Source organism: Genypterus blacodes, unplaced genomic scaffold, assembly GCF_046128005.1.
Source record: "Genypterus blacodes isolate CSIRO-AG114 ecotype Tasmania unplaced genomic scaffold, CSIRO-AGI_Gbla_v1 ptg000017l_1, whole genome shotgun sequence".
NCBI lineage: Eukaryota > Metazoa > Chordata > Actinopteri > Ophidiiformes > Ophidiidae > Genypterus > Genypterus blacodes.
The window spans coordinates 1,830,342-1,852,064 of record NW_027466831.1 but is presented as its reverse complement, the minus strand read 5'-3'; the positions used below and the strand labels follow the sequence as shown (position 1 = coordinate 1,852,064).

Genomic DNA, 21,723 nt, shown 5'->3' with positions numbered 1-21,723 from the left:
GGGAGAAGGGGGGGGGGGCTGTTTGCTAAAAAACAGCAGGGGCCAGGTCTACTGAAAAATGTCAGGTCAAATTGTTCTTGACAGTGTTAATATCTGCACCTCATAGCCATAATTACATGTAAATAAATAGTGAAATAGCTCTCAGCTGGAGACTGAGAGAGCAGAGCTGCTGCCTGAGACAACCAGCTGGGGACCCGGCCGCCTCCCGTATTCTCATCTTGTTGTCAGACGGAAGCCAGGAAGAGAGAGAGAGAGAGAGAGAGATGCGTGCAATGAACCATGCTGGCAATGCAAACTCCTATTTCTGGCAGCTAAGAAAAAACGGTGTTGGATCAACTTTGGGCTCAGGAGAGGTACGAGCGAGGCGAGGTGGGAACGGGAGAGGTGCGGCGGGCCAGCGAGGGACCCGCGGGAAGAGACGGAGGGAGGGGGACAGGGCGAGAGAATGCGGGTGAGGGAAGAAGTGGGAGAGAGTATCAATCAACGGCTATGCACCTGTCAGAGTGGCATCTGGAACTAACAGGAACCACATGCAGCTAGACAACGTCCCGAACCTCCAGCTAGCAGGGCAGGTTCACAGCAGAGCTCCTCCCCCTCCCCCCGCCACCCAATCACCCTCTGCACCCTGACCCTGCACCCTGAAAACACAGGTTACCCAGCCTCAAGTCCCACACTCACTTCACCTGCCTGAGAGCACAAGTACTAACAATACTAGTGTATTATTACATGTGGACTGATGTTATTATTATTATTATATTATTATCATTATTATTATGTGAAGAAGGAAACCTGGTGCATGTGTGTGTGTGTAATAGGTATTTCAGATAGGATCGATGTCTGTGCCTATGCTTTAATAAAGGCAGCACCGCCCTGCACCTTATAGGCATTTCAACTGCGTGGGACACACAGCATGTGAATCAGTCTCAGTCATTTTCTCCTTAAATCCCCATCTTCTAGGATTTACTGAAATTCAGATTGGCTGCCTCTGCAAGATAAATGTAAATCACATTCCCTTATATTTACTATTTATCAGGATGCAGCAGCTCACTTTCAGCAGGAAATATCTCTCACCCGCACACAAACACCCTTGCATTTAAATAGCATTTTTATTGTCCGCCGTAGCCTTTCATCTGGGCGTAGGGAGAAGAGCTGCCTCTCCAGGGGAGAGAGCTGGAGCACGAGAGGAAGGTGGGGAGAGCGAGAGTGAGAGCAAAGCGCTATTGGCAAGGCATCATGGGATGACAAAAAGCCAAATAGAGGGAAGGAAGGATGCTAGGTGAAAAATAGATTATGAATATGCAAAGCCACATCCAGAAATACTCTGGAATGAAGAGAAAATGGCTTTACTGGTTGCTCAAGAGACCGAAAAGATCGAGTGAGCAACAAATGGCCGGGGTGCAGACGGCCAGCGAGCGGGAACGCTGACCATCCTGAACCCCGGAGCAGGTAACAGTGCTGTGCTGCATGTGTGGCACTGTTTGCTTCCGTTAAGTGTCACAAACTTCAGGCGCTCTTCGCGTCGCGTTACATATGCATCACTCCGCGCAAATCCGGCTTCTGCAGGCAGCCGAAACAAACAGCCGTACGTTTCCCCGCAGTGGTAGCCAAACGCGGTCGATCCCTGTGCACGTGGGTGTCACACAGCCGCCGCATCTCTCGCTCTGGGTTCAAAAGTGTTGCACAACAAACGGCAAACACTAATAATCTGTGCAGAAACAGTATAGCCAGTGGATATGATTTACAGTGCCTGGATTTTCTTGGTTGCTGCCAAGAGCAGGTCTCTTTTTCTGAAAGCCTCTTACATCTTTTTTTTTTTTATACTTGCCAAATTGAAACAGTATTTGTTTTAATGGGAGTTCTAATTAACCAGTATGTATTCCCCCTCTTGCTCTGCGAGTGGCTGAGCTGTGAATGCAGGCTATGTGCTCATCCCCTTTGATTTGTTGTCAGCGGAGCTTGCCAGTTGACACAGTGCCCAGCGAGCGGCTTAATGCCCAAGTTTTAATAATGTGGGGGACTACATGACTCTCCCCCTCTCATTGGTATTCAGGTGCAGAATGTCTTGTTAGAAGTCAGGGAGGGAGGCGGAATGAAGCCAGAGCTCCAGATTGTTCCGTACATTTTCCCCTCTCCATTTTTTTTTTGGCAACGCAGGGCTTGCTTCTTAAAAATAATTCATCCCGTTTTTAAAAGAAGCGTCTGCTCTTGCTAATGGAAGAGAGCGGCAGCGCAGTTTGGAGTCTCCCCTGGCTTATCTCGCTCAGACAGTTGTGGGGAGTCGCTGGCGAGTGTGGTGTCAGCGCGCATGGTTACGGTGCAGCGCCGCGCGGGCAGGCAGGCCTGGGGACACAGATCAAAGGGAGGCAGGGGTGAGAGCCGCTCTGCCTCTGATCCCGTGTACTTGTGTGTGAGTGTGTGTGTGTGTGTGTGTGTGTCGAGGCCCAGCCCACTCACACAGCCCAAAGGCCCTACTCACACACACACACACACACACACACACACACACACACACACATCCTTGTCATTCCAAGACACACAACACTTTGACTTAAAACTGCAAAACAGAAAAAAAAGTTCCTCACAAAACTTCTCAAACTTCCTTCATCAAAACAGAAACAATTTTCCATCTCTCATCCTTATGTAATTCACCGACTTCCCACTCACGCCGATCACATTTCTCATAAACCCGTCCTTAAAAAAAAAGACGACAAGAATATCCAAACGGCTTGCAACATTACTGCAACGCTTACAACACAATATACCAGACTGACTTCTTCTGCAGGAGGAACGCTTTCTTTTTTCTTCTTTTTTTTACTGCCTGATCTCAACATTACTCGAAAATTTCTGTGCAGGCTGAAACCCAAACCAGTACTGCGGCTGAGCTCCTCCTGGTGCTTTAACTCTCCTCTGGTGCAGTTGTTTTCTTTCCTCTCCCAGCAGGTGTCCCTGTCATGCAATAATGAGGAATTCGGCCCCGATGTCAAACAAAAGCAAATACCCGCTAACGCTGTTTTCAAAAGAATAATTGGAAAATATGTCCTTAAAAAGCTCTTTAGAGTTAAGTGGCACTGAGTGAGGAGCTGTCGGAGCACGATAGGGAAGGAAAAGCTGCCGATTCGCTGTTAAAAAGCTACAAATACTGTCATGAAGGGCAAGACAAAAAGAGAAATGAGAGTAAAAATGAGAAAATAGCAGAGTTGGCTGAATCTTCCAGTGAAGAAAGGTGGAATACCAGCAAACCTGTCCTTCACGGTTTGCCTTTCCTGCTTTCTAACACCTGCTGTGCCACTAAATGAATCAAGCCAACAATAAAAGCACACTTCTGGTTTCATAACTTTGGCCCAGCGTCACTCTGAGGCCTTCCTCTCTCTCGCCGACGTGCCGGACGTCCCCACAATGACAACAACCCGTTTTGAGTGTGAATGTTTTTTTCTTCTCCCCTCCACTGGCTGTAATGGGAAAATGTGCGCTGTCGGGATAGGTTATGGGATTGGGATGGATGTGAGCACCTGTCGGGACTGCTGAACGCTGCAGGATTCCATTACGGGCTTGGCACCTTGCCACCGCAGCCCATTTACTGGGAATCAGAGAATTTTTTTGTCAATCTTTACCAGCAACCGCCAGACACTTGAAGAAATAGCTCACACATACCAACACACAAGCATATCTCCTGCAAACAGATGCTGTCTGCAACTTACAATATCAAATTCTCATTTCCATCTTGACAGAAAGTGTCTTTGTGCTGTTTTTTCCATTACAGGGGAAAAGGGGAAATAGGAGAGTCCAAACGTGGAGAGCATCATGAAAAATATCGCTGTCAATAACATTTCTCCAAAGCTGAAAATAATTTGCCTTGCAGATGAGTAAAGAGTGACTTTGACTTAAATAGGAGCAAAGACAAACAAGGAGTGACTTGGAGGAGATGAGACTAGTGTTTATTTTTGCGAGTTTGCCTTATTTTTGGATAATTGCATGTTTGTGGGGTAGAGAGAGAGACAGAGAGAGACAGAAAGAGAGGGAGAGGGAGAGAGGGAGAGGGAGAGAGAGAGAGAGAGAGAGAGAGAGAGAGGCTGCCTGGCGTGGTGGGTGACTATACCATGGAGTGAACTCTTGATTCTGCTGTCAGAGGGAACATTCGTCTCCATGCTGAGAGCCTGATAGGAATGCCACACATCATTCTGCCGGAATTCAATACATTTCACTTCTGTGCAGTCCAAACATGGTGTGACACATCTGCACCATATGTACATGCTGCCTCTATGTGCCCCCAAAATAATAGATAATATAAATTCCACTGTTCCATGTATAAATACATAAATAAACAGATTGAAATATCAGGTGGGTTTTGTCAAAGACGTCCATAAAACCCACCTGATAGAATTACAGAATATTGAAAATCCTGTGCGGTTGCCCAACGGCTTCCGTCCTAATCCGTGCTGTGACAGGAAATGTTTATTATCCCAACACATTCTTGAATGCCTGGGAAGAGAGCGGAGAAAATACGACAGTCTACCCCATGCCTGTATTAGAGAGCCATTAATGAAAAAATGACTCCGTGTTCCTGGTGTTTTTCTGCAGGTTTGCAGTGAGAGCATTAGCAGTTAAAGCCCCTGTGCCACGATTAACAATCAAACACGCTGTGAGCCTCCATGTTATCCTCCGTCGCTCCAGCAGGAGAGAAAATCTCTTTTTTGTCACAAAATCCTTAATTCTTTCTTCTCTGAAGAAAGAGGGTAATACCAAGAATGTTTCCAATCTGCTTTGAGAAATATTTGAAGAAAAAAAAAAAAAAACCCTCCCAATAAAACGTGTGAACGACGGGGTAATTGTGGACAAATGCAGCATTGAAATTCATTTTCAACTCTTCACACACCATTTCAATCTTATTTTCTGCCTGTTAACCACATCTTGTTGGTGAGGGTGGGCAAGACTGGCCAGTATTGATGGGTAATTGCGCATAATTCATTCCGTACACACGATTTGCATCAATACAAATCATTTTTTATTCTGTGCTACTTAAAGCTCAACCCTTACCATAGAGGCGCATTTTAACGCTCATTAATGGAGGTGTCCAAGGAGGTTAACATGTGAAATCCAAAGCTTTTCAGGAAAGAAAAGCAAACAAGCAGCACACGCAGTATCACACATTCACATGGCAAAGACATGCTGATTTCTACACCAGAGAAGAACGGATGAGGTGGATATTTTAGGCGTCTCATTAGCCTGAGTAATGTTCTGCTTTATGCTACAGAGCAGACGGGTGACCAGTACAGTCCAATGTAGGACAGCAAGATAAACCTACTAAACCTCAACCAGAACTGAACCAAATCACACATAGCAACTGGAGTCTTGCAGCTGAAGACAATTATGTGAAGAAGATTATGGGCCTACATTTATAAGCTTTAGTTAATTATTTCATCTGCATGTGTTCTTACTGTGCTGTGCAGGAATTAGACGTCCCAGGAAAGTCGAAAACCGCTGTTTGGAGCAGCACGAGTACTGGCGGTGCTATCAAGATGAATTTTAATTTGTTGATGTTAATCCAATTGTTTTACAAATGTAGCAATTTAGTAGCTAAAATAAATCCAGGGCTTTGGAAGCTAACATAAAAGCCCACACTGGCAGTTATTTTGCCGAACATGCTGTTTCGGAATTTTAATTTCAGTCAAATACAATTACATATCGGAGCACTGAGAGCTCAGAGGAGGAGGAGGCAAGGGAGGAGGAGGAGGAAGACGGAGGATGTGACTCATTAATCACCTCTATAGGAATGTTGCAGATGCCTCATAAGTGTAGCAGAGCTGATTGGACTGACCTGTGGGGAGAGCCCGTTGCCGACGGCGTTCATGTGGTTGCTGGATGCCGAAGGGCTCATGAAAGTATCGGAGTAGCTGGAGAAGCTGTGGCGATTGGCCGACGAGAGGCCGTAAGCGGAGCTGCCGTCAGCGCTCAGGCCGCCCTGGTGCATGGAGGACGGAGGCAGGGGTTGCGGTCTGTGCAACGTGCTGCCGACGTCTGACATGAAAAACAACACACACACACACACGTACAGGTGAGGCTTCAAACCAACAGGGACAAACTGAGACATGCTGTGTGTCTTTGAAAGTATGTGGCTGATGTGGTGGTGATGATAAATCCTTGCTCATGGTTTTTATATACGGCACAAATGATGATGTTGTAATTTTACGACCATAAATGTAAAACATGGCTGACTTATCATAAATACTACTAACATAATGCCTCTGCTGCTCACATTAAAAGCATAGAAATTTCCGTCTTACCCTGGGATAGTGTTGTGCCGGGGTAGCCGGACTCTTGTAGCTGGTAAGTGGGTAAAGTTGGCATCCCTGTGGGGGGGAACCCACCAGGCAGCAGGTGGTTGAAAGCCGCAAGCTGATTGGCTCCGGCCTGTTTGCGCCACCGAGCGCGTCTGTTGCTGAACCACACCTGCAGACAAATCAAAGACATTAATGAAACCAGAATAATGAGTGACAATACCACATGTTTTTACTCAGAATTAGATTTGAGGAAATTTGGGAACTTAGGAATCTAGTACTTTAAATGTTTTTATTTGGAAATTTAAATCCAAGTGCTGGAAAGTTTTTCAGGAAAAAATTAAACATAAAGGAAGGAAGGAAGCTAATGAGTAGGAAGGGAGATGGAAGGGAAAAGGAAAGAAATAAGGAGTATGTAGGAAGGTAATAAATAAGGGTAAGAGGTACAGAGGGAAGGAGTGAGGTAGAAAAAAAAAAGATTAAATATTGTAAAGAGGATGTACAATCTAGAAACAAATACATTGAAAATATAATGACAAAAACACGCATCATTAGTAGCTTGTCAGTAGTTGCGCCCGTTGCTGCCACCTGTGATTAATCTGCCGGTTAGTGAGAGTGGTGGTCTTCCTCACTGAGTCCCTGTGGGAGCCTGCACACAGGCTCAGTGGAGCGGCCCTGTTCTCCTTAAGTGGCTGAGGCTGTGATCTGTGTAAACAAGCTGCCCTAAGCCCCCTTCAGAGGGGAGAAGTCATTTAAGGGTCAGAGATAGACCACTAACCTCCACATCAGACACCTCAAGGGTGTTTGTGAAACTGTTGGACGCTTTGAGAGAGCCATCACAACACACACACACACACACACACACACAGACAGAGAGACAAATACAGTTACACTCTCCTGCTCCAGTCAGGCTGTTTAAAAAAAAATCTGGTCATGCAAAAGACTGAATTCGGTATTTAAGAAACAAGCGTCCGAGGCTTGTTGATGTTAAAATGGCAAAACGTGCACAAAATGAGCAGCGGTGTCTACGCCAAAGCACAGACGCACAATGTCAACTCCCTGAATGAAGGGGAAAAAACAGAGCCCCTTTGAACTGCAAAGATTTACACATTTTAAAAAGACTTCTGCTTCAACAAAACATGAATATAATCAGGCCTTGTGAAAAGAGCCAGCAACCTGTTCCATTTAACCAAGACAAGGCCTGGGCTCGCTGTGTGCTGAGGGTTGAAGGACATTGATCTATGCCTCGCACAGGCAATTCATCAGAGTTTAATACACTGTCAGCGCAGTTCATCTACTGTTGTGTTTCAAACCGCCCGGGCTATTGTGCGAGCACATGAAAGAAGGGGACAAAAGCCCCTCCATACGCCACGGAGAACAGTGGACACAAAGAGGGGGCGTCCCTTTTAAACAGGTCTTAAAGAGGGAGACTTTCAAGGAGACTTACACAGCGACATACTCGCTGCTTTCTGCGGCCGCTGCTTTTTGTACACACAAACATACATATAAACTCGTATGGGCCTACAAGGGATCTAAACCCAACAGAGATCTTAATTTGAATGTGCTCCTTTCCCACACAGTCAGCGCCTATAAAGACCCGCTGATTTTTTTTTTTTTCCTATTCGGAGGGCTGTAGCTCAGTTTGATCGCGAGCATTTAGCGGAAAGAAAACGGGGTGCAACAGGCGGCGACTGAATTGACGCTTGAGAGAAAGGGCACGCAAGCAGAAAACCAACAGGAAATCTTTATCTGGAGCTGGATGGTTTCTAAAGAGGCCGTTTGAATCCTTCAGTAAGCTATTCCAAAACAAATGTGGTGAGTGGCTTCAGTGAAATATCTGCTATTGGGATGTAGTGGAGCGTGGTCCAAGGTCTGAACTAAGCTCCTACTGGGCCAGACAAACAGCTGCCCGGATTGGGAGGGGGAGGGTGGGGGGAGGAGGCGACAGGGGCACACCCCTTCCTTCCACACACTCCCCATCACCCCACCCCGCCGTGCCACTTCACCTCCGACCTCATCCACTCACCCCACCCCTCTTTTATGTCCATTTTAACTTCCTTCCCCCTTTGTGATCCGGGCGGAGGGAGGAGGTGTTCCATCACGGCACAAAACACTTAAACGTTGAAGTCTCTCTTTTTGCTTTCTCTCTTTCACCTCCCTTGCCGTTTCTGTCCGTGCAATCTCCAAACATTTTAAATCAGTGTTCTAGTTTGTACATTTTTAAAAAAAAAGAAAAGATGAATAGATTTACAGCTGGCTTCACAACAGACTGTAAGTTGTACAGTAACCGAGAGCTTTACTTGTTTTTAACAGATCATTTAATCTTGCTTTATAAATGGGTAAAAATCTGACTTTGGGGTTGCCAGGTTGAAGAAAAATATGTTTGGCTGGTGTTCACCTTTAATAAATCAGTTTTTCACCTTCCAATATGCCGTCAAGTCTACACCAGCACATGTTAGTAATTCAAGTCACAATAAACGGTTCTTCCAGCATAAAAATCCATCAAGTCATAGTTGTGAAGAATGTTAATAAATTGTTGGTAAATCGATTCAGACGCCCTGCGGTCATTTTCCAGATGTTAAGTGTTGAAGATGTTCAAATTTGAGCGTTTTCGCAATGAGTTAAAGCGCTAATATAAATTGAGGATATACACAGAGCTATTAGTAATAATCCCTTTATAAAGTATGTCTTATTAGAAAGTGCTGCTGCATTTATTTGCTGCCGTATAACCAAAATGTTACACATTATCTCTGCCAAATTATTCCCTCTTAAAATCTATTACAGGACATATGGGAGACGAGACTTCAGCACAGCAGCATGCCACTGATTATCTGTCATTACGCAGCTTCTTCCAAACGCTTAAAGTACAGAGGACCCCGATAATGTGAAGAGTTAAGGTGTCTCCCTTCTAATCACCTCTGATTCCCGTCTCCTCCTGACTGACACTCATCCACTTAAGAAGACATACTTCCAACATTCCTGCTGCAATGTAATTACACTAAACTCTGTAGACTGCGGCCCTATTGAGTTAGTTAGTGAGCACCCATGCTGGAGCCAGTGTGTCCGCTTAATAGCACGTATTTAGCAGAGAGGAGTGTGTGTTTGGGGGGCTGGAGAGTCCTGTCCTACTCCAGCCACCGTGGGCTCTCAGCAGACACAAGGATAAACACAAGCCATGGTGCACATGTGCAGGTTTGCTCTTACACTATCACACATGCACTACTTTGCAAACACACACTTATATGCACACACGCTCAGAGGGACATAGCCTGAAGCGGAGGATTTGATGCTGCGCTCTGGAACCTGATCACAAAGTCACCTTGGACCGCAGATTCTCCTCTGCTCTCCACAATCCGGTTTAATTCTCTGGAATTCAGAGAGCTGCGGCGCTCCTCCATGTCTCCGTATCTGCCTACCAGTGTGCCACAGAATCCATGCGAGTCACTTTCTGCTGTGTTCTCACGGGCTTGCAGGTCGACCTACTTGGACGCGTCTACACTGTGCACTTCTGAATCATTGCGGGGAAAGTTTAGGGGGGGGGGGTGGAAGTAAAGCTAGAGCAGTAACCCATCTTACTGAGTTAAAGCTTAGCCGGTGAAAGAAAAGAACCAGCTTTGAACCTCTGAAACCAACACTGGCATAGCTGCAAGAGTAGACACTAGAAAGGAGGATTGCTGTACAGAACAGAACAGAATCCTCGCAATCAAATTTTGGGGGATTTAACGATCACTGAACAGTAAAAATACACTCCCAACTTTTGCACTAAAAAACCTCTCAATGTTCTTTCTCTTAAAGAGTCAAGCTTGTTATTTTTTATTTTTTTTTCTGTGTCCCACATCGGCCAATCCTCCATGAATGATTTTGTCAGAGAAGCGGCGGATGTGTGACGCCTTTCAGTAGCCAATTTGCAACATCCTGCAAATGAATACGGAGAGCAGAGATAATGACAAAACAAAATGTGCTGCTGACTTCATATCCACAAAAACACAGAGGGGTGATGCAACCAGCCTCAACATACAAATCCTCTTCTGTCTCATACCACGCAATATCCCCCCTTCCCTTCCCCTCTCCACTCCCCTCTCTCTCTCCCTCTCTCTCTCTGATTTCCTCCCCGCTTGCCTTCCAGACTGGCACTATGCTAATTAAAGTAGCTAGGAGTGTGAATTTGAGAGGAGAGTGGGATTAGTTTGATAAGTATCAGGAGTACAGAAGCACTGTACCAAAGTCATTTAAATTCTAATAATAAGAAACTGTTAGAACATTCACACTGATGCATTGCAACAATTTCTCCCCTACAATCTACACAAATCCTATTTATTCCTTTATGAAACATAAAGCCACACTGGCGGGAATACACTTGCCTGTTGGGTTTGGTTGTCACCGCTTGGCTCTATTGTGATTTGCTCTCTTGCTGCTGGTACTCAATTGATATTATAACAATCAGGAAAATGTGTATTATCTTGTGATACCTCCCTATAGGATTACGCTTTGACGAGTTATATCGCAAACCTGTTGAAAGCATTTGGCGCTTAGGGATAATTTGGCTTTGGCGTGCCCAAATGGAATGATCTGTCCCATAATGCAATGAGGCAGATCCGGCTTGAGCGCCACTCCTGAGATGGGACGGCAGAAAGCTTCCATATGTGTGTCGTCGCTCTATTCAATCCAGGCATCAACACTCGGCGCAAGGCTCAGATGAAGAGAGAAACTTTGAACAAATTGATTTTCACACTTCATAAAAGGCAATGCTTATACCTTATTAGATTCCCCTTACTATGAAAGCTGCACTCAGAATGTTTATTGGTAATGAAGGAGGATCTATGTGACAGACTTGGTAAGTGAGCCGACAACGTGCTGGGATGAGCCCAGACTGAGGAGTCCCTCTCTTAACAACTTCAGCCTAAATAGAGCAAAATGTGATTTGCTTCATCTGTGAGAGCTGATTTACAGCAGCAGCATCCCCCCCCCCCCCCCCCCCCCCCACCCCCCCCACCCCCCCCCCCCCCCCCCCCCCCCCCCACCCCCCCCACCCCCCCCCACCCCCCACACACACACACACACACATATACACACACACACACACACACACACTCCTCCTTCGATGGCAACCCCCTTCCAGGCCCGATCCTAAGAGGGAGACACAAATGATGCTCTCTTCTCTAATAACTCGGGGAATGGCTTTGCTTTAGCCTGCTCCTGTTCAGACTGAGGGGTTATCAGATGGAAAGTGGCAGCACACACCACCCTCCAAAGAGGATATACGTAGGTAGATTTGGCAGCATCCCCTCCCACAGAGAGGGCCTGGAACTAATTGCTGAGAGATATGGATCATATCCCACAATTTGTCAGTAGTGGTGATAAACGCATTGTGGGGCTGGTAGCGGTGAAGGAGCGCCGCTGAAAAGGGGCTGATAAAGACGGATGGCGAGTGGGTCTGAAAGTGGCAGGAGGAGGGCAGACACAAGGGAGTTTGCTGTGTTTATGAGGCAGAGAGTTTAGGTTATGAGTCAGCGCTAAGCCAAACACTCATCACTTCCCCAAGAATCTGGCTGTTTAATTTATAACACAGCTTTGGACTCTGACTGCTGGGTGCCACTGCAGCCGTGTTTGCAGAAGAGCTCATGTCACGAGTTCCGTGTTGCTCTGCAGGAGCCCGCAAAAAAAAAAAAAGAGAGAAAAAAAAGCTTTCCAGATTATTACGATGTTTAAAGACAAGCGGATAACTCTGAGCTATGGCCATGGACACAAAATCCACTTAAAATATGAGCCTGGGAGACCCCTCCAACACCCCCTGCTTATAGTTTCTTCCCCAACGAACAAACACTGGCTCGTCTCTGGACGACATCTGGAAGATGCGTCATTGCAGCTGTGCCGGAGCAGCTTTGCTCTCAGGCCAAAGGGTCTTCGTTCTCCTGCCCTGATGGGCCTTTGGGCACCTATGTGAAAGCCCAGCTGGTGGACATTTTCAGAAGGCTGGGATACACACACACACACACACTTGTAACACACTGTAATTTAGTTTGCCCTTTAAAAACATTCTTTGTAAATCTTTTGAGAGGTTTATATATTGAAGTGGTCTTTCATTGAGCAATCAGGTTCCTAATATATTAACAGATCCGGTCTAACCTTCTCCAAAATCCATCACCACACTGCAGGGCCACATTGGGCATCATTCACTTCAGTCAGTTTCTCAGGAAATTAAGTTTCGGCTGATCTGTTTTAGACTTTCAAAGCCGTCAAAGAATTAGATTAAGGAGAAAACAACATTAACAGATTATAGCCATGACTCCAATTCCTCAAGTTTTCACATGACATAATTTAACTCTGTTATTTAATGGTGAAGAGACAGGAGCCACTCACATTGGTTTGTTTTGTCTTCAGATGTTTGTGTCAAGTTCCACAAATACTCAAGTGTAAAATCCTACAATGCATGGATTTGAATTAGACCAAACCATTGGACTTGCACTTTTAAAAAAAATGCAGAAAATGTTTGCCTTTGCTTCTTTGTAGTACTGATGCTATTGTTAAAGCTTCCAGGTCTCCTGTCCAAGTTTACCTCATGCTCCTCTCCAAAACATCACAAAACTAACATTTTGTCTTATAATAAGCATGAGATAAATGTCTCCGCCCTTGAGTGAGGCATTAAACACTCAGACATATAGTACATCGCTGCCTGTTGGGGGGTTTCAAGATGGACAAAGACATGTGTGGAATCAGTTACTCAGACTGCATGTTTGTAGTGTGATGAACACTTAGCATGCGGTGAGGAGTTTGGGGGCTTCAGAGGGAGTGTGAATGACGGTGGTAAGAGGAGAGGGGTGCCCCGGACCTCTTTTTTTTACTAGCGCCTGATTGATTAATGTTGTTGTCGGGGAACAGGGTCCCTAGAGAGGATGAGGAACACTGTGTGATATGTGGAGGGTTTTACAAGCAGCGGCAAGCTTGAAAGTGATGGGATGAGATCCTGGCCAAAGGCCGAAATGAGAAATCCATCAGGAATGCATTCTCTCCTCTCCTCTTTTTTCTCCTTCTTTGCAAGAGCAGCTGCTGCTATAACTCTACTGTACACATCTTCCTCCAGTCAGTACATATAACCACATGGCACCTAAGCTAGCAAACAGGTTCCAAAATCTGATGTGCAAAGATGAGGAGCATCTCTGACAAAACTGAAGGCAAACAGTGAGCAATACTCTCCAATAAAAAGGCTCATCGGATGAATACATCACTGCTGTGGGTAAAGGAATGCAGACCACCTCTAGAAGACTGTGGCTCTGTGCGAGTTCATTCACACACCTTCATCATGTGTAAAGATTTTGCATTGTGTGTCTGTGCCATGAACATGGACGTCACACAGTATTTGTCCTTACCGCGATTAAAGGCAAAATGCGGTTAAGCTTTACACAGAATCAACGAGTAAACATGAGGTGTTGCGTAATGGCAGCATGAGGGCGAGCCTGCCCAATGAGGAAATGTGTCATGCTCCCATTAAGACGTTTAGGTGACGGAATAAATTGATTTACAGTTGTATAATCCAGCTCTGTCAGTCCGAGTAAGGATACTTCGATTTGTGCCAATTTCATTCACATTAAGGTATAAACATGACATTTGAAAAAGCGATTTATTGCCTTAATCGCAGTATAATCGAAGTGTTACACGGCCTGTTAACGTGCAGACAGAGGGGAGCTCGTACAAAGAGCAGCGTAGACTGAGAATACTGAAGTAATGAATCTCACCACTGAGCTACCAAATCATGTTGGAGTTAGCATGCGTGTGTCTTTAATGTTAGCATTGTGGAAATAGTTTTCTCTTTTAACAAAAAACGTTTGCCTTCATTACATTCACAGTTGAGTTCTGGTGGCGTTTGTGGTCTTGCGGTCACATTAGCTTAGCTCCAAAATGGTTAGCGTATGTCGCCTGAGATACTCAACACTGAAAACGGAATGAAAGCTAACATTGTTGACTTAAAACTTATTAAAGGGTTTAAAAAAGCTACTTGTACTTCATTATTATTGATTAAATGATTTGATTTAAAGTGAAAGATAAGAAAGTGGGTCTCAGTCTTTGCGCTGACCTGTACGCGGGCCTCGGTGAGCTTCGTCCTCTGGGCCAGCTCCTCTCTGGTGTAGATGTCCGGGTAATGTGTCCTTTCAAACGCTTTCTCCAGCTCCTCCAGCTGCTCTGCGGTGAAGGTGGTCCGACTGCGCCTCTGCTTCCTCTTCAGGGGCAAATCGGGCTCCGAGTCCACGTCTGAACCTTCGTCCGTGCGATTACCTGAGAAAAAACGAAAGGGTTGCCATTGTCGTCATGCGAGTGTTTCAATGCAAAACATATTTGGTGTGAATTCACATCACCAAATGTAACTGTATGTCATGTGTGTGTCTGTATTTTCAGGGGGGGGGGACACACACTTCTGTCAGTGGAAAAGAGAGGGGGAAGGGTGGCAAAGAGGATTCAAATGACAGCTTCTCCTCTATTGCTTCACAACAGAGAGAATATTATCTTAATCTGTGGATATTTATTTATCATTGAAGAGGCCTGATACACAATCCTGCTTCTGAGTGGGGCCCCAGAGGCCGTTAAGGCAGAGGGGCTGCGGGGCGGCGAGAAGGGGTGTTGCCGGGTAGAGGGGTTAATCTGCACGGGCCACCTTGCTGCTCCTCACCCTACTATTCTCTCTCATTGGCCCAGGGCGCACTGTTAGTATATAAAATAGAACACAATATCACAGCAAAGCCATTGAGTCCCATGTGTTCCCATATGCTGTCACTCAGAGAATTAGAACATATTTTACATTACTTTTAAGGCATTCAACTAAGCTGAGTTTTTGCTTGAGGAATATAGATAGAGCACAAAGCTGCACAATCCAGGCCGACAGGGAAATGTTTGACAGCAAATACACATTACCATTGCGCATTACCATTATAACTGAATTTAGAAAATTGCATCATTTTTCACCTCCTCTGCATGTCTATTCACACTACATGGCCCTTTTCATTTCATGTCATAAAATTCATATTCTCATAATTTCCTCATTGAGACATTGACAAGGCGGTGTGACGTGCCAGCATTGCCGGCGGGCGAGTTGGATTGCATCACGCGCAGTCCAGAAAGTGTGGGAGAGGCGAAATAAAGAGAGATATTGAAGAAGAGAGTGCTGGGAGAGATTTACGCCGCTGACAGACCAACAATGAATGGTCACCTGAATGTCTCGCCTAAGTGAGTTTATCCAATTCGTATTTTCCAGCCCTAATCTTTGTTTGTAGTTCATTCCTTTAGAATCCTTTGACATAATAAGTGGACAGAGCAGTCAAACCTGGCCTCCAAATAACAACTAAGAGAACAAAAGAGCAACAGAGCTGGCAGAGTCTCAAGGCCAGCGCCACAGTTTAATTAAACAAGGAATTATGGGATTATATGGAGACTATCATTACAGGCCACTCTACGAGCCTTCGACGAACATCTTTTTGTCCCCCTGAGCTCATGCTCAATGATTCTCTGCGGATTACATGTGGCTGCAGGACATGAGGCTGCATTCATTAAATCAATTCTTCAGTCTTATCCTTTTTAATAAAGATTGATTCTTGAAACAGGGGCTCACACTGCTGCCGAACACCCTTGAACATACAAAGTTGAATATGTACATACACCACACGTCCCTTTGTTGGTTTTCATGAGGATGCGTCTATCCATTTGCCGGTAACTTGCCATAACGACACTTGAGACCGGCCCGGCCGTCTGCGGATCACTTTCCAATGTCACCCCCGTGTCCTACAGGGAGACACGGGGGCCAGCGTGGATATCAGGGGGCTCAAAGAAAGACACCGACGTCTTATCCTCCTCGTATGGTTTTCGTTCCCTCACTTTGTCCTCACCCTGGTTGTCAGCGCGGCCTCACAAAGACTGATAAAACCTCAACACGTTAACGCTTCTACTGCTGCTGCTGCACATCTGCTCTTCTACATGAACCGGGATCAGACCAGGAGCTGAAGGTTGACAGTGCTTCCTGTAACGCGTAATGCTGGTCGACATGTGAGTTTAAACTATAAAAAAAACATAAACTCAAGCCAAGATAAAAAAAAAAATTCTATTCTACTGGCTTAAACAGAAAGAAACTACTATTACAGATGTAATATTTTCCGGCTCAATCTTAGCTAAGGTCTCTTGATTATTGCCTTCTTTGCTTTGCTGCTGTACAGTCTCAGTCTTTTCTTTGGCACGTTTTTTCCCCCCTCCAGCCAGTTAATCAAAGACAAAATGTGGGAGGATAATACTGAGCAAACAAAATCCCTGCAAGGGCGTTGAGGTCAATTCTTTAATAGTCGCACCACTCAATAGATGAAGAGACAAAAAGGTACATTCTGATTAGACCTTTGTATAGTTGCTGCTGCTGTAATTCAATTCAAAGGTGCATAGGGATATTGATAAACCACTCATGTCTTGTTTCATTACTTATCTTCCAATTAGAACCTAATTATGTGCCATCCAGCGGGCCTGATTACTGCTGTGCGCCCTCCTCCAGGGGCCCTCTGAGCTTATTTCCAATATTGATTTTATACCGCAGTTGGTATAAATAGGATTTAATCAGGTTTAGACGTTGTATTGTCTAAATATGTGCTTGATTAAGATTTAGAATAATATTTATAAGTTGAACTGGCACAACAAGGTAAATGGGAATACCTGCTGATAAACTGTAAGAGGTTTGACGTTAAGTCGATTCTAATCTCTCTATAATTCTCTTTAGAGTTTGATTCTCCTGATCTGTCTTGACTTGATTCCATACGTGAAATGTTCCCCACAGATCTTTCACCTTGTTGAGACTTTGTTCTCACGACACTTTTAATTCTGTCCATACTCCTCGGATAAAACTGCACTTGCAGGACCTTGCCTGCTAGTTAATGGTTTTAAGGTTAGCGAGAGGTTTAAAGGCTCCTCGGCTGACCCTAGAGACCGAATCCTCAGACTGCAGGCAGATGGGATACTCATCACGCTGTTTTGTCAAACCCCTCCCCATCTCGTGCCCCCCTGTCCCTCTTGTCTTCTCGTTGCACTCTTCCTCATGCGCTTCCCTTCAGTCCTCCACCTTTACCCCTGAGACACTGAGGCAATACAGATTAAACAGACAGCTGTCCTGTCAATACCCACAATAAGGTTACAGATTTATGATATGTAGCAAAAACAGCAGCAATAGCCGTCAGTCTTCATGTGTGTTAGGGTGTCGCAAAAATGTTGATATTAAGAGAAAACAACCATGGCTTTTAGTAGATGAGTAAACTGGGTTAAGATGCAATAAACCAAATTAAGGCCAGAGCTAAATAACAACATACAACAAAAACCTGACATAAACGCCTGCTGCACGATGAATACATTTTTGCAAAAGTAAAATTTGCAAAAAAAGCAAATGAAAAACTGAAAATGATGAAACAACGGGAACAAACATCAGCGAGCCAGTGGCGCCAGGTGCATTATCCCTCCTCCCCCATTACCCTACCTGAGAGCCGCATTAGCCGAGGCAGAGTGTTTGTCATAACATAACCCGTGGCCTCAATATCAGCCATACCTTTGCAAACTATCCAAGACAGAGGAACAAAAACAGACAGGGCTTTGGCAGTGCAGCATTAGCTCATAATGGCTCATTTTGAAAAGCATATTAGTTCCAGCATAATTACAATCAGGCCTCACGCTCAGTGTTTTGCAGGCATTCAGAGGGCCGGCAGCCTCTGAGCACAGAGTCACACCAGTTGACTGTGACTGACAGCAGATTTAGTTAAAAATTGTGTTTTTTCCTCCCTCTTTTCCCCCACAGGACAAAAATAACACCGCTTCTTTTCTCCCTATTTATGTTGACTTGTTTATTTTGTGCCTACCTTTTGTCGTAGTTGATATTGCAATTATACTTTTTGTCAGTCAGAGGGGCTGAATATCAAAAGGCCTAATTATGCAAACAGGCCTGTGATAAGAGGCATCTGCCTGAGATGGGATCTGCTATCTCTGACATGCATCTGTCTCTGTGCTGTCTCTGCTGCTCCAGGCCTGCATATAAACAGCCTGCCTGTCCCCAGGACTGCATGCGATTCAGCCACCAACACTGGAATGGAGGGATGTTTCGGGGGTGGGGGGTGGTGGGGGGGATCGTGCAGCGACATCAAATGACTAACAACTTCCCGATTTGCATTTTTGTGAGAATGGCGCGGCATTTCGGTTTAATGCACTTGCCTGTTCATCCCAAAGGGGTTGCCAAGTTAAAGCAGCCATGTGATTTAAAGCATTTACTAAAGGATGTATCTGAGATAGGAACCTTATGTGAGTACAAGATAGACTACAGCGATAAAACCAACGCTTGTGAATAATCTTTTCCTGTAGTTATCTCCCTCAAGTGAAAACAAAAGTAAAGCTCTGAAAGTGGGGTAAATGTTTTTTGAATATATTTATGTAAATTACTATAAAAATTAAGATATACAAATACCCAATAAACTTTTGAAATGATTATATACATATATATAGTATATGTAATAATAATAATATATATGTGGCAAAATCTGCTAAGGTGATTTAGTAACAAGCCAAAAATCCATTATGATTTTCCTCTGACCTTCTCTGAGCCATGATCTGACATTTAGCTGAAATTGAATCTGGATGTGATGTGTAACTATACTTATGGATATTAAAAAACACCATCTATCTAAAATAAAATCATTCTCAGCTCACCTTTATGGACAGATGTCATTGGATTCAGCTTTGTCCCATGCCTATTGTGTCAATTACTGGTTTGGTAGGTGGCTGAGGGCCAAGGGCACTTTGTCAATAAGTTCAGTTTTAGTTAGAGAGACAGAGTATGAGAGAGGAAAAGAGCCATACACATTGATTCAGTGGACTACAGTGGAAATTACTGCACATGCTGAACTAAACTGATGTCACAATGAAATATCTAGTAAACACTGAACAACCACCCGATGAAACTAGAACCTACGGGCTAAGTTTTGTTACCAAAGCAGCAGCACATTGCCCATGTCAGACTTTTTCAAACTCTTTCACATCAACATTCCACAGGAAAATTCCAAAACTTTTCTTCCCTTGTCTCTTGGACAGAATCAAATTCTTTAGAAAAGGAGTAGGGGGCTTGAAAAAGAGGAGAAAAAGGCAAGGAAGGAAGAAAGATGGGAGGCTCTATAATCTTTGGCTCTCACAACAAACAATTAGCCCCCTTTTCTCTCTTTGAGGTGGAGAGAAAATGGGAAAGGGGGGGGCGAGAGAAAGCGGAGAAGACAGAGAGGGAGAAGCAGCGAGAGTGATGCTCTTTTATGGCTCTTGTCATATGGATGAAGGCGCGGCGCGTCCATGAGAGCGCACGCTCACCTTCAACAACAGGGCGTCCACTGGGCCTCCCGGCCTTTTCAGCCTGGAGAGACGAGCACCTCAGGGGGCCATTAGAGCATGAATAGGGGCCTGACAGCCCTGTGCAGCTCTGCAGGGCATCCATAAACGCTGACATATTGACTCCCCATGCCTCTGCACAGCCTGAGTGTGAAAGCGTGAAGGGCTTGAAGGGTGGGATTCTTTTTCTTTCATATACTACTGGCTGTAACTAGGATATTACTAACAATATGACTGTTTGCTTTTGATTCTAAAATATACTTTCTTTCTGCATGGAGCCAGTTGCTCTCAATGATTAGTTGAGAGTGCTATTTTTATTCTTGCTTTCATCATTTTTTATCATAGGAGAGGGCAGGATGTCTCAGTATGCCACATTTTGCATCATTCACGTAATGCAAACCCCCACATTTATGCAAATATATGAAACTATCATATCCCCTCTAACTGCAGCAATTTTTAGAACAAAGCCAGATTATGGAGGCACTAACGGAGCCACGTGGACTCATAAAGACTTCAGAGGATACAAAATGTGAACCTTGTTAGGAGAAGCGTTTCCACCTCTCACTAAGACTGAGCTTTGCACCAGGTTTTCTTCAGTCGAGCAGAATGTCACCGCCTAAGCTCCCGTCTTTGCTAATTGAGGTCACAGTGAAAGTAATGAAATTAACAGAGAGCACAAGAAAGTAAAAAGAAACCCATGGGGGTCTCTGGCAAACGGTGCTAGAACCGGCACCCTGGTCCCCCAGCAAAAAGCTCTGAAACCTACGCAGGAAAATCAAACAGTAACGTCTGAAGGCTATGAGCCGAGGTCTCCTGGAGGAACAAATCATTTTCTCAACAAAGCTAAAGAGAGATTACTGGGCACAGTATAGGAATGCACAGCAGACAGTTTTATGTGCCCCAGGGAAGTTTCCTAATTGTCTGGCCAAGGCTGGGCAGCAAATGTTGTGAAAAAGTTTGTGTGATATTGAGGACACTGGGGTAGGAAAGTTCTGACTTATGGAGGAAACTTTAAGAATAAGTTAACCAAGATGCAATGGATGATACAGTTAAAGATCATAGATACATTCATTTAGACACTGGATTTGATGCATCTAAATAATAAGAAACAAAACAGTACAGTTGGATGCTAAACCAACGTTTTTAACACGCAGGCTATTACCAGTGAGTTCTTTTTACTTGACGCTAAATGAATATTTCCTGTGAAGAGCTTAGCGCTGTATGGGGACAGTCGAGCATTGTTTGGCTCTAATTTCTGAGATGCTTCCACATGGAGGGGTTGTAATGTGGCACAGAAGCAAAGCTTTTTACACTGAGACTACATGTTCCCCAAGGAGAGACTGACTGGCGATGCAGAAATAAGCCCATTAGTTGAAAATAGAGGACAACATTTGAAGTTGTTATTTTGTCAGAGAGGACAGGAGCTCCACCCCAGTGTTTGGACACCCGCTCTCACGTTCTAACTTGGTGAGGGGGAAAAAAAACACACAAAAAATGAATGATGTTCCCTGATTTGCAACACTCAGGGAACATGTTTATTGTCTTTGCGGTCGTGAAAAAACCCCAACATGTGCAATTAAAACAAATGAATATTTCAGTGGTGAAGCAGATCAAGAGCATAAAATGTGAAATGTTCTGGCCCTAAGTAGCATAGGCTAATGGCGATTTTTAAACTAGCAGACCATGGTGGATGTTTCTCATTCATCACTGAGGGAGAGGACGGCCACACTGTGCTAAACGTAATTACTGTTGCACATTATGTGGGCTATTCCTGTATTGTAATAAAATTAGCCCGAAATGCTTTTTTGTCTTTTCTAATGCAGCGCCATGGTAACCAGCCGATGGTCATAATGCACCACACGGTCCTGATCTGTGCCAGCTGTCAGAGTTTGACAACCCTGGCAAAGCCAATTGGAGGAAACTAGGTTTTTTTTTTTTTCAATAAATGATGATGACTCTGACCTGCTCATCCATTGCATAATTTAACATGGACATAATAAAGCCTGTTGTACATTGATGATGCTTTACTTTGATTGTTTCTGACTTAATCACTAAGAAAAAGAGCTGCCAAATGTTC

The 21,723-nt window shown here is 44.6% G+C and overlaps 1 protein-coding gene across 4 annotated transcripts in view; it reads right to left on the bottom strand.

Annotated features, from left to right (window-relative positions):
* pax7a (paired box 7a) overlaps nucleotides 1–21,723 on the bottom strand; it is a 40,663-nt gene that overhangs the window by 7,370 nt on the left and 11,570 nt on the right. For 3 of the 4 annotated variants that reach the window (XM_076141472.1, XM_076141474.1, XM_076141475.1), the window contains exons 5-7: nucleotides 14,347–14,546; nucleotides 6,282–6,447; nucleotides 5,816–6,015 (exon numbers count right to left, since the gene is read on the bottom strand). In XM_076141472.1, coding sequence (XP_075997587.1) covers nucleotides 5,816–6,015; nucleotides 6,282–6,447; nucleotides 14,347–14,546 — 566 coding nt within the window. The remainder of the gene's footprint in view (nucleotides 1–5,815; nucleotides 6,016–6,281; nucleotides 6,448–14,346; nucleotides 14,547–21,723) is intronic. The other variant, XM_076141476.1, reaches the window with a different exon arrangement.